This window comes from Adiantum capillus-veneris, chromosome 26 (genome assembly GCF_014529385.1).
Source record: "Adiantum capillus-veneris isolate H3 chromosome 26, ASM1452938v2, whole genome shotgun sequence".
NCBI classification, from domain to species: Eukaryota; Viridiplantae; Streptophyta; class Polypodiopsida; order Polypodiales; family Pteridaceae; genus Adiantum; species Adiantum capillus-veneris.
This window is the reverse complement of record NC_140956.1, coordinates 112,286,880-112,299,967: the sequence shown is the minus strand read 5'-3', so window position 1 is coordinate 112,299,967 and position 13,088 is coordinate 112,286,880. Positions and strand designations below refer to the sequence as shown.

At 45.1% G+C, this 13,088-nt stretch overlaps 1 protein-coding gene across 3 annotated transcripts in view; it reads left to right on the top strand.

The window, feature by feature from the left end:
* Window positions 1-3,891: 3,891 nt before the first annotated feature.
* LOC147424007 (mechanosensitive ion channel protein 1, mitochondrial-like) overlaps window positions 3,892-13,088 on the top strand; it is an 83,768-nt gene continuing 74,571 nt past the window's right edge. Inside the window, exon 1 of one of the 3 annotated variants that reach the window (XM_086501968.1) lies at window positions 3,892-4,750. In XM_086501968.1, the coding sequence (XP_086358094.1) occupies window positions 3,996-4,750 (755 nt within the window). In that variant the 5' untranslated portion in view covers window positions 3,892-3,995. The remainder of the gene's footprint in view (window positions 4,751-13,088) is intronic. The other 2 variants (XM_086501966.1, XM_086501967.1) reach the window with 2 other exon arrangements.

Genomic DNA, 13,088 nt, shown 5'->3' with positions numbered 1-13,088 from the left:
TTTATGTACCTGGGATCAAGAAGAATCTATTGTCTGTATCCGCACTTGCTAGACTTGGACTTGTAGTCAAATTTGTGGATGACAGATGTACAGTTCATGATCTCAGTTTTGGTGATGAAATTGTTGCATCTGGGCTTTTGTGCCGTGGGCTGTATAAGCTCACTTTGTATGACAAGTGTGGACAAAAATTTGCAAATGCTGTTGCAGATTCAAGGGCTATTTCAGATGCAAAACTTTGGCATGCACGTTTTGGTCATCTGAATTTTGCCAGTTTGCTGCGTTTGCAGAAATCTGATATGGTTGCTTCTTTGCCGCCTCTTGAAGCACCTATCAAACATGTTTGTGAAGGCTGTATTCTGGGTAAAATGCAGCGTTCTAAGTTTCCAAAGGATGGTTCAGTTAGGGCCACATGCAGGTTGCAGCTTGTGCATAGTGATGTTTGTGGGCCCATGCAAACTCCGTCCTTGGGCAATTACCTGTACTTCGTGACTTTCATTGATGATTACTCCAGGCATGCATGGGTATTTCCGCTTAAAGCAAAGTCCGAAGTTTTTATGTGCTTCAAACAATTTTTGGCTATGGCTGAAAATGTCTCAAAATGTACTATGGGCACCCTCCGTTCCGATCGAGGGGGGGAGTATATGTCTCATGAATTTAATGCATTTCTGGCTAGTCGTGGGATAAAACACCAATGTACAGTGCCTTATACACCTCAGCAAAATGGTGTTGCTGAGAGGAAAAACAGGTCACTAACGGAAATGGCACGATGTATGGTCAAAAGTCAAGCTTTGCCGCATTCTTTTTGGCTTGAGGCCATCATGTGTGCCACTTATGTACTTAACAGGTGTCCTACGAAAGCTTTGCAGTCTATTACTCCATATGAAGCATGGCATGATAGAAAACCTTCTATTGAGCACATGCGTGTTTTTGGCTGTTTGGCATATGCTTTGGTGCCACAAGTGCAGCGCAGAAAATTGGATGATAAGGCTGTCAAATGTATTTTTGTTGGTTATAGTGCTGAAAGCAAAGGTTACAGGTTGTATCATCCGCAAACAAAACGTATTCTGGTTTCACGGGATGTAGTGTTTGTGGAAGATTCTGTTCAACCCTTGCTGTCATGTACTAGAGACAGTAATGTAAGCTCACAGGACATTTATGACACTTTGTTGCCTCTTTTCAGTGGTGGAAATACGAATGTAAGTTCCAATGAGGCAAATGTACAGCCTATGGGGGTTTCTGAAAATGTTTTAGAACAGCCTATTACTGATGCAGATGTACATGATGTACTTGATGAGGAAAGGGCTGAAAATGAGCAGGCTAGAGGTATGCCAAAATGGCTGGTGCATACATTGCGTGACAGTAAATTGGATGCACCTTTATCTAGTCGTACTCGTTCAGGCTCTCGCCATGCATCTTATGCATCAGATTGTTATGCTTTGGCTGTGTCTAGTTTACATGATGTTGAGGAGCCTCTGTCTTTTGATGAAGCACAGAATTCAGAAAATTGGATTGCTGCCATGAAATCAGAATATGATGCACTTATAGAGAATGACACATGGACTTTATGTGATTTGCCTCCTGGCAAAAAGGCCATTGGTACGAAGTGGGTTTACAAGTTGAAACGCAAGCCGGATGGTGAGATCGATCGCCATAAGGCTCGACTTGTTGCAAAGGGTTATGCACAACAAAAAGGCATAGATTATGAAGAGACTTTTGCTCCCACTTGTCGTATGACTACTGTGCGTTTTCTATGTGCATTGGCAGCTCATTTTGGTTGGGATGTACATCAATCAGACATTGTTACTGCTTTCTTGAATGGTGACATATTTGAGGAAGTTTATGTAACGCAGCCTCGCGGTTTTGTCATAAAAGGACAAGAGGACAAAGTGTGCAAATGTAAGAAGGCTTTGTATGGGTTGAAGCAATCTCCTCGTGCTTGGTATGAGAAAGCTGACACTCATTTGGTTAAACGAGGCTTTCGTAACAGTCCAACAGAAAGCACATTGTATGTAAAGCGTGAGGATGATGTATTTCTCATTGTGGTTCTTTATGTTGATGATTTGCTGATCACTGGACCAAATGAGAGACATATTGTTGAATTTAAGGCTGATTTGAATGCTACTTTCAAGATGAAAGATTTGGGGCTGTTGCATCATTACTTGGGTATACAGTTTAAGCAGTGTGATGGTGGTATTGCCTTGTGTCAGAAAAGTTACATAGAGACATTGCTATGTAAGTTTGGACTTGAGGATTGCAAACCTATTGCCACTCCCATGGAAACAGGTTTGAAGTTGAGTCTACATGATGCTGGCGATCCTGCTGATGTCACTCTTTACCAAACTGCTGTTGGCTGCCTCATTTATGTATGCAACACGAGGCCAGATATTCAGTTTGCAGTCTCGCAGGTCAGCAGATTTATGCATAGCCCAGGGTCTAAGCATTGGCAGGCTGTCAAGAGGATTTTCCGCTACCTTAGTGGCACTTTACATCTTGGCTTGTTTTATCCCAAGGGGGGATCATTGCCGCCAGACTTACATGCTTTTTCGGACTCAGATTGGGCTGGTTGTTTTGACACGCGAGTGTCCACAAGTGGTTTTTGTTTCATGCTTGGCAGTTCATGTATATCATGGTTGAGCAAGAAGCAACCTACTGTGGCCACTTCGAGTTGTGAGGCTAAGTACAGGGCAGTCTTCACAGCTACGGTTGAGTGTGTATGGCTCAGACGCCTTATGGCTGACTTGGGTGTTGGACAGGACACTGCCAACACTATCTACACTGACAGTCAGAGCGCATTGGCAGTTGCGAGGAACCCAGTTTTTCATGCTCGCACAAAGCACATTGAGGTGCATTACCACTATGTCAGGGAGAGGCTCTCAGCAGGAGAGATCAGCTTGGCTTATGTGCCAACACAAGACAGATCTTTTCACAAAGGCATTGTCTCGTGAGAAGCTTGAAGCTTTCCGCAAAGCTTTGGGCTTACTCCCCTTTGTGGACTGATCATGTCCTCAGGGCATGGCACTTCCCTTTACTCATGTGCCAGCTCTCGTTCACCGCATCACTCCAGGGGGGATTTGTTACCATATACATGTGGTAGTGATGTGTGTGAACACACTAGGACCGCCGGGGCATTTTTTCCCTCTTTAGGAGGTTTTTTCCCCCGTGCATTGTATATACGCCCATCACTCTAGGGCTATCTATCTCCCCATTGCACACTAAGTAACACACTCTCTATTGTGTGCCTTGAGCTTCCTTCGTCTTCTCCAAGCTGTGTGTGTTTCTCTGCAACCCTAATTCCAACAGGCTCACCTCTCAAAAGCCAAAAATCACAGTTTTGAGAACTTTTGACCCTTTACCCTACTTGAAAATCCGTGGCTCCACCACGTAAAAACTATCTTTAAGACTAATTAACACCTATATTTAATGCGGGGCCAAGTAATGGGTTTAACAACGCGAAAGTTCACGCACGAAGATCGAAAAGATCGTAGCCGTAGATGTCTGCTCAAAAACTAAACCTGGACAGGCGCTAAACCTGGACAACGTGGCCAATGCACCCCGAACTCACAATATTACAACGTCAAAACGGTTTGGGATACACAATGAGCGCGCTGGTGAGGTGGTTAGCCCATTTGACCCTAAACGCGGACCCCCCAGATCACGGGTTCAAATCGTGTCGATGCTCCTCGTTTTTCACGCTAGCCAGATATAACGCCCCCCATTTTTTCGACGATATGCCTCGTTTTTCACGCTGATCAAGTTTAGTGTGCCTCGAGATCCCGCCAAGTTTAGTGTGCCTCGAGATCCCGGCCCCCAACCCGACCGTCGATCCCATTACTCTTACTTAGTGCTGAGGAAAACTACTTGGCCGTTCTTGAAAGTCGTAAGGGCCAAGTTAAAATGCATGACATGGACACGTGCTCCCAAGGTGTTGAACCACTGGGAAACATAGCGATGGCGGGAGTACTCAATTTTTGAGCAGAAGATCAGATACAGAGGCGATGGCGAGGCTCAGTCGTCTGCAATCTATTTCCTTTTACCTGATAGATGGGCGGGGAGCCGCCCGCCTTCTGTCGTCATCTTCCTCTTTCTTCTCAACCTTTGCGCCTGCGCCCATTCCCACTCAAATTTACGATTTCACTGCAGTTGCTTCATCATCTCCCTCTCTGATCAGCCGAAAAGCTCCATATCCAAGCTTAAATGGAGCTCGCAGCCTCAGAAGGTCATACATCCCGGAATTTTGTGGCATTTCTTGTAGCCCTTGCTCTTACGGAGTTGCCCGCAGCTTCTTCTCTGGCTCTAAAGGCAAGGTAGCACCAGAGGCAACCAGTGCTCCTCCACCTCCAGCTCCACCTCCACCAGCAGTGGATCTACCCCCGCAGGACAACACACAGCTACTTCCTAAAGAACTCTTGGATGCAGCAAACAATGCAGCCACGTCCTTAAAAGAGACTGCCACTTTGTCTGTCTACTGGGTACATGAGTCCTTGGAAAACGTGCTTAATGGTCTGCGGGAACGTTTTGATCTTCCAGAATACACATCCGAGACTGTTACCCAGCTTCTGTACACTACCTTTGCAGCAGTATTGGCCTGGCTTGTCATGCCTAGGGTTTTTCGCTTGTTCCATCGGTATTTTGAGGATGGTTCATACCTTATACTGCGCCGTTCTGAAAAGATCCCCTATGAATTGAGCTTTTGGGCTGCTCTAGAAGATCCAGCCAAGATTTTCATCTCAGTTATTGCATTCTCTCAACTGTAAGTAATACAACAAAAAGCTTTTCTTGCCCCTTCTTCCTTTTCACTTCATCAAGGTTGGTTGTCAGAGCCAATGAATATGTGGTAGGGTCTGTTTTTTCCTTTGTCTTGTTAGAAGTGTCCTCTTTACTTGCAAAAAATGCGCAGGTTGGCACACTTAGAATCTCAAGACAATATGAGTACCAATTTTCTTTGCATAATTGTGTTGGTAGATATTATCAGAATATGCAGGAGAATTTGCAACGATGGACACAAACCTGGGTGGAATGCAAGTAAGGTAGTTACTAACGCAAGATGGCTGTCTGGTGTGAGACCAGCCAGTACCCTGTCAATAAGAGAAGTTAGATATAAGAAGACAAACTTAAACGATTTCGGCAATTGCGACGACTGTCCATACCATAAACCGGTCTCCAATCTCTTCAACTCCTAAAAAGGCCCCATTTGAGGCCTATTTTGGTAAGAAGCTCGACGTCTCTGACGTCTCTCACTTTCGGATTTTTCGGAGTGATGCCTATGTCCATGTTTCGAAGGAGCAAAGGGGAAGTTTGACCCCACGTCTCGGAGGTTGATTTTTGTTGGCTATAACTCTCTTTCTGAGGGATATCAACTTTATGATCCAGAGAAGGATGTTGTACTTAGCCGTGATGTTGTCTTGGACGAGATTTCACCTTCAGAGGGGGCTTCCGCTCCCAAGTCTTCCACGACGACCCCCCATTTGCCAATACTTGGGGACCCGGATTTTGATTTGCCTCTTGATGAGCTCTCTTCTCCAACCCCCGTTCCTCGGGTTTCGGAGGAGAATGTACCCATTCCTGATGATGCAGATGACAGTGGTTCTCATCATAGTGGAGAGTTAGAGCTAGATATACCAGTAGCTCTTCCCCCGGGGAACAAAACTGACAAGTTGCCAAAGTGGCTATTGGAAACTTTGCGAGATTCAACAACTTCAAACTTGCTACGTAAGGTGCTGACACAAAACGGGAGCGTACACGAGCACTTAGAAATCTGAAAAATAAAATACTTTGCAAATGTGAGAGAAGGGAGAAGATCGACACAGTATTGGGGACCAGAAGATGGGCTGGTCCCCCCCATCAAGAGTATTCTTTATTCAGGGAGAATTCTTATACAAGCACTAGAACCCGAGGAAACCCCTCCGTTCTGTAATCTTAGACCCGAAGGTCGTTCTTTCCCGTAAAGGGCTTGGGCACAAGGCCGTCCTTTCCTGTAAGGGTTTTAGGCGCGAAGCCGTACTCTCCTGTAAGGGACTTAGGCGTGAAGCGGTACTTTCCCGTAAGAGACTTAGGTGTGAAGCCGTACTTCCCGTGAGGGGCTTACCCGTAAGACGGGAGATTCCTACAAAACAAACCACACAAAGCAATAATTCTCAATGCGTACCAACACCTTATACCTGTCGCTCCTTGCTCGGAAAAGCGACTTTTGCACTCCGTCGGCACACGAACTCTCGCGAAATCCGTCGCCGGTACTTGCTACCAGATTCTCCAGCGCTTGTACTTCTGGGTTGTTGCGATCCCCTCCTTACAACTGAACGCTACCTGCCTCTTTTATAGGCCTTGGCACCCGGCGGGAATAGCGACCCCAAAAAGCAAGAATCGGCGCCCTAGAGAGAGGAGAGAGAGAGAACATTACTGTCCGTACAGCCTTGCGTAGCTTATTAGCGCTGAGCTTTTAACGTAGGCTTTTTTAGAAGAGCCTTGCTTTATTTTATTATAAGAGGGCTGGTCACTTAAAAGTGACCGGCCACTTTATAAAATAAAGTGTGAACCTGTTCAAACTTTTGAAAACTCACTCAGTTAGTGAAAACAATGCTACACAAACACATTCCAGGCGTCCCCTGGTGCAGAACATGGCACAGATGCAATGCAGACACAGACTCCTCGCGGGAAAACATGTGTCCTCCCGCGAATGTTCCTGCTTTTCGTAAAAAGCTTCATTGAACCCATCTTATTCTTGTGCTTGCGTTCTTACGCGTATTTTCTTACTCAGTTCGGATTTCCTCCTTAGCCTACGGAATGCCCCCTTACTGATGCACCCGTCACCCATCATGTGACGCATTAGGGGCACTCGTAACCCGGCCTTTCCACCGAACTTACGGAAACTCCTTCGCGATGTTTAATGTCACCCATCAAGTGACACATCAGAGTTGTCCGTTCTTGATGGTACTTCTTATAGCTACAATCTTTTAACAGATCTTAGTGTACACAATAAAATATCCTAGAAAAAGAAATTAATCATTAAAAGAAAAAGAATAGTCCAATTAGCAACAGGTGCAGCGGAAGTGAATGTTGAACTTTGCTCAAGATGAGTGCTCCGAACTGTGCTCAAGGGTTCCTTTTACTTAGGGAAAGGAGAGCCTTCCATTCCTTTAGTGAGAGAGTGCAATGATCACAAACAAAGTGGATAAACACTGTAAATGAAAGTGCTGAGACTGAGAGAAAGAGAGAGAAGAATACGACACGAGAATGTTGTCAAACCCTCATCCAAGGGCCCCACTCTCGAGTCTCTATGGCGAGAGAGGTCTATGCTATTGATTGCACAAATCTGGTACAATGGTCTAGCTGCAACGGACTTGTCGACGATAACGATGACGGCGACGAGACGGGCTGAAAACCGGAAGCGCTAGGGACTGAAATCTGCAAATCTGCTATCTGCTGAATTCTGACACTGTGTTGGTGAGGACCGCGACGGCGACGACGCGACGACGATGAATTGAAAACGCAGACGCTGAAATTTGCGAACAGCGGGCTAAATCTGAAAACGTTGGCTGATCTGACCACGCGGCGAGAATCTGCTACGGGAAGGTGAGATCTACGAGGTTTGGGACTTGATTTGCGGTGTCGAGGTGCTGCAAATGGAAAACGTTGATGCTATGGGCTGAATCGTTGCCAGGAATCTGCAAAACGCTAGGTGGTGCAGCAAACTGGAAACGCTAGGTGGTACAGCAACAAAAACACTATGTTGATTTGGAATCTGCAAACGCTAGACTCTAGTTGCTGTAGTCTAAAAACGTTGGCTGATCTGCAATGTCCACAAACGCCAGACTGGTCTTGATGGCTGAAAACGCTAAGGAGTCCTGCTGGTCTTGCTGAGAAGGTGAACTGCAAGTGTGGTACTTGTGTCTCTTTTGCCAAAAAGTGCTAGCGCTAGGTTTCTTTTATAGAACTTAGCAAATTTGCCCTATCGAGTTTCCCAACAAAGTTACTTATTAATAATAAGTGAAAAATGACTGAAATAGGAAAAGTGGGTTCCCCTGTTGGAACTCACTTCCACTAGCATAAACCCTCTGATTCCTGCCCAAAAACAGTAAATTCAGCACGCTGTATTTACTGGTTTTTGCTTTGTTTTCAGCCCTAAACAGTCCCCGAACTGTCCTCTGCAAGTGGGACACTGTTCCCAATGGTTCTGGCGTCCGTATGGCTGAAAAACAGTAAATTTACATCGCATACACAGCGCTGAAAACGCACCTGTACGGTGAGGTTATGACCCTCACCGGTGCCTGCTTTGGAGTAGCAATTAGCTACCCTTGTTCCTGCTCAAGGAGGCTCTTGCCTCAACACAAAAGCATGAAACCACACAGCTGTACATCAGTCAAATGAAGAGCCCCCTTGTGGGGCATCACATAACTGCACGTAGGGGGGAGAGAGAGCAGTGTGTAGTGTGTAGGGCATCAACTCCTAGAGGGCATCAACTCCTAGCACCACACTGTACATAGAGTGGAAAGAAAGCACTCCATAGCTCTTAACCTGTGACAGTTTCAAAATGAGGCCTCTCCCAACTTAAAAATCAGCGCCCATTTTTCTGTATGAGGCAAGTGCACAGAATTGTGCCACTTGGTGCGATTACAAGCATTTGCCCGTTTCAGGGTTATTGCCTAACAATCTCCCAACTGGTTGCGCAGTTGACTTCGTGGTAGAGTTGTAAAATGTTCCCCTTATCATTCCGAAGATAATGACGCGAACACATTTCACGGCCCAAAATAACAGTTCCCTTTAGGAGATGCTTTCGTTGGGCTCTCACTGGTCATCTGACCATCTATCCTCATTGGGACCGCATCCAAAAGTGCAATGTGGCCCAGCTGTCGGATACTTTCTGTTGGTGATCCCACCTTGACTTTATGTCTTTATTGAGTTCACTTCCTAGTATCCACCAACTTGCTAAGTGCAACGGGGGGACCTATATGACCTTGGATTGAGCCTAGACATCCTCTTACTATACGAATTCCAGTGCCGACCCACTTCCCGTATGCGAGTGAAACTACTGTTTACATTGGCCATACAATGTCCGACCATTTGCAACTTCAACAAGAGGGTCTCAAAAATAAAACAAAAATCATTGGAAAGAAACCAACAACTAAGGTTAGCAATTGCCACGTCCTCGTGACATAGTTAACAGTTGCCACGTCTTCGTGACATGAACCCTAAACCTGGCATAATGAGTCCACATGCACATAGGGTTAGATGTACACGTGACATCCCCTCCTTTTCAAAGTGAGGTATTGGTACCGAATTGTATGGCATCGAGGGAGATCGCCAACAATGTCTGGAATCCTGGGAAGGACTCTTCGTTGACCCACTCTGATGCGTGGGTCGTGCGATACTTGAACTTCATAAAGGTCTCCAATGCTTGTTTCTTTGGGCCGTGCCGAAAGCGACAGTGATCTGTGGTTGCTTCAACGGTCCAACTGCGTCTATGGACGTAGGTCCACCTTCAAGAATCTCCGAGGAGGAAAATTCCTGAAACCACTGCCAACACAAAAACATGAACATACCTATTCCATGTAGAGTGACTAGAAAATTACTATGCTTCCTAAATAACCGTGCATGCAATGGAGATGAACAAAGTGGCGGAGTGTCAAACCGTTCATCAAACACACACAAAAAGTGAGATGGAATCTTGTCTTTATGATCTAAATCAATCAACTGTGGCAAATCACAATGGAAATGCGGATGCTTGATGGTCAATCTTTCTTGTGCTCTTTGTGGGACTGTGTCATGCCAAGGAAGAGACATGGAATGTGAAGTCCTTGAATGCACACTTTTGTTCATTTCAAGAGAAATCCGCATACATCCGTGCTCATTCATGAGTGAATCATGTGCATCGTACAATACGGCATGCCTGTGGAAAGGGAACACTTAAAGACGGTGACGAAAATACAAGTAACCGTCACGAATAAAACAACTCGATCAATGCATGTTGACTAATTGTGCGAACACATAATACTTCTTGAGTGGGTTCCTCAGATCTGGACTTGAGAGCCAAGATCGGTTCTTCGTGATTGATCGTATCTGCAATGAGGTTAGCTTACTAGAAAAAGCATCAACTAAACCATTATCCTTCTGGACAATCACATCTTTATCATGCAAATCATCATCCTTGTGAATAATCACATCTTTATCATGCAAATCATGTGTGTCTGCTTTGGAGAAGAAAAGTGAAACCGGCCTGTTCAATCCAAAAAGGGCGGTAGACTTTAAACTTAAACCTTATTTGCTTTCACCCATTTAATTTGTCGCCCACTTTACCTGTACTTTCAAGACACAACACGGGGGAAAGGGATACAGGCTGCTAGAATGCACCTGTATGAGAAGACCGACACCAGATTGGCCCCTAACTTAGGCGCCCCTTTCGGTATTTCTTTATTGTTTAAAAGAGGGAATAAACGCTGTGCTTCCCTACAAGCTGCCCCGCACAAGCTCGGCTGAATTTCAACTGTTCCGGCCCGATTTCGGCAGCATAACTGTACTAGGATCCTTCACAGTCAGTATTCCCACGCATTGAATGACTTTCCCGACTCATACGGGCACTTTGCAAAACCTGGCGAGAATCTGCAGCACGCTGAATTCTCTGTTTTCAGCCCCGAAAATGCGCCAGATCACCTGTACAGCGGTCCCCTTGCGTCCCCGAACCTCCTGAGGGTATTAGGGTCCGTTTAGGACCAAAACCCTAAACCTGCAAAAATACACAGCAGGCTGTAATTTACTGTTTCGGGCTCCGTTTCGCGTGCCGGTGGCATCCGTAGCAAGTCCTCGAGCTCCCGCACCTGTAGGGCAACTTGCCCTTTAAATCGGACGAGATTTCTGGCGTGAAACCTCTCCGAATTCACATGTACCTGCGGGGGATTAGCTGCTAGCTAATCCAGTACCTGTGCAAGAGGGTCTTGCCTCGGCAATCGTGCATGAACCCACACAACTGTACATTGGTCAATTGAAGAGCCCACTAGAGGGGCATAACATACTGCCATAGGGGAGAGAGAGGGCAGTGCGTAGCGTGCAAGGCATCACTCCTGACACCGCACTGTACATAAGAGGGAAAGGAAGCACTCCGTAGCTCTTAACTTGCGACAGGAAACTTGAAAATGAGCTCACAACTGAAAATCACGTTTTTGCCTTCTCTATAAGTAGTAAACTGGCCTCAAAGTGCCAAGTGTCACTCATTTGTGCATTTTTCCGCTTTAGACCCTCGGGTCTAAAAATATCTCACCTGCAGCCTCTGATGACTTGGCCACAGAGTAACAAAATGATCCCCATGTCAAACTGCACGTAATGACGCGAAGACATTTTCAGGTCCCAAAATAGCAGTTCCCTAAATTTTAGGAGATGCTGCCATTGTATCTTTCTAGGTCATCTGACCCCCTTTGTACACTGTAGCCACACCTAGTGTAAAGGATTCTAGTCGCTAATCCTTAATTAAGTACTTAAACTCATGATTAAGACTTAAGAAACTGAAATTGAACTTAGAACAAGACTTAGAAGACGTTGGATTCCTTGAATGTGTGATACAAGGGTTCCTTTTATAGGAATTGAATAGTCATTAGTGAAGAGGCATGTCTCTTTGTGAAGAGACATGGCTTTAGGCGAAAAGACACATTCTTTCGGCGAAGAGCTGCAACCATTCGGTGAAGAGTCGCATCCATAGGGTGAAGGGGTGTGACCAGTCGTCGAAGGAGTGTGGCTTTTGGCGAAGAGGTATGTCTTTTGGGCGAAGGGGTGTGACCATTCGAGAACAGGAGTCCTCCTGGGTTAGTCACACTTCGTATCTGCATCTGTAATGAATCAAGAAGAGTGTAGCAAGTCACAATCGTGACATTCCCTCCCATTTACATTAAAACCCCGTGTTTAGATGAAAGTCTTCCGCTTTTCAAAGAATTCTTGAAGGAGGTTTGGGTACTGTTGCATATCTTCATCCGTCTGCCAAGTTGAGTCTGACTCATCAAGATCCATCCACTTGACAAGAAATTCTGTTGTGATCTTTCGTTTTGTTTCTTTTTGTCTTACATCAAGAATCTTTTTTGGAACAAGAATTATGTGTTCATCTTCAATTTCTGGCACTTAAGAAGATAAGTCTGGAATTGGCGAATCTCCTTGTATGTATTGTTTGAGCCAAGAAATGTGGAAAGTTGGATGAAGTTTTCCCCATGAGAGTGGAAGTTCCAACTTGTAACTGACAACTGAGTACTTCTTGATTATTTTGAAAGGTCCATAGAAGCGAGGGCGCAACTTTGGAAAGACCGATTTCACAGTTTTGTAGCGATGAGGTGCTACATATAATAAAACCAAATCTCCCTCTTGGAAATCTGTATGTCGTTTATGTTTATTGGCTTGTTTCTGGTACTTTTGTTGGACATGAACCAACTTGTCACGTACTTGAATAAGTACATCTTGCATTTCTTGAACCAACTGATCTGCTAGAGCTACTTTGGGTTGAAGAACAAAGTTTGTCGGTATAAGAGGAGTATGCCCATAAGCTGCTTGGAATGGAGTCATGCCAGTTACTGAATGGATAGAGTTATTGTATGCGAACTCTACAAGTGGCAAATACTCTTCCCATGATCCCAATCGAATTTGTACGTAATGTCGAAGCATTTCTTCCAAAATTTGATTCACTCTTTCTGTCTGCCCATCAATTTGAGGATAGTATGCTGAGCTGAATAACAAATTTGTACCAAGGGATTTGAAAAGGGATGTCCAAAAATGCCCTGTGAATTTTGGATCTCTGTCTGAAACAATAGACTTTGGTAATCCATGTAATCTGAAAATGTGTTGCACAAACAATTGCGCAACGTCTGGTGCCAAGGCAGCTTTCTTGCAAGGAATAAAATGTGCCATCTTTGAAAACCGATCCACCACTACGAGAATCTGTGCATTGCCTTTTTGAGAACGAGGCAATGTAGTGATAAAATCCATGTTGACACTTTCCCATCTTTCTTGAGGTACGGGCAAAGGATGAAGTAACCCTTGAGGAAGTTGTCGAGAGGCCTTCATTGTTTGACATGAATGACAAGCTTTGACAAACTTGATAACATCTTGCTGCATTTGTGGCC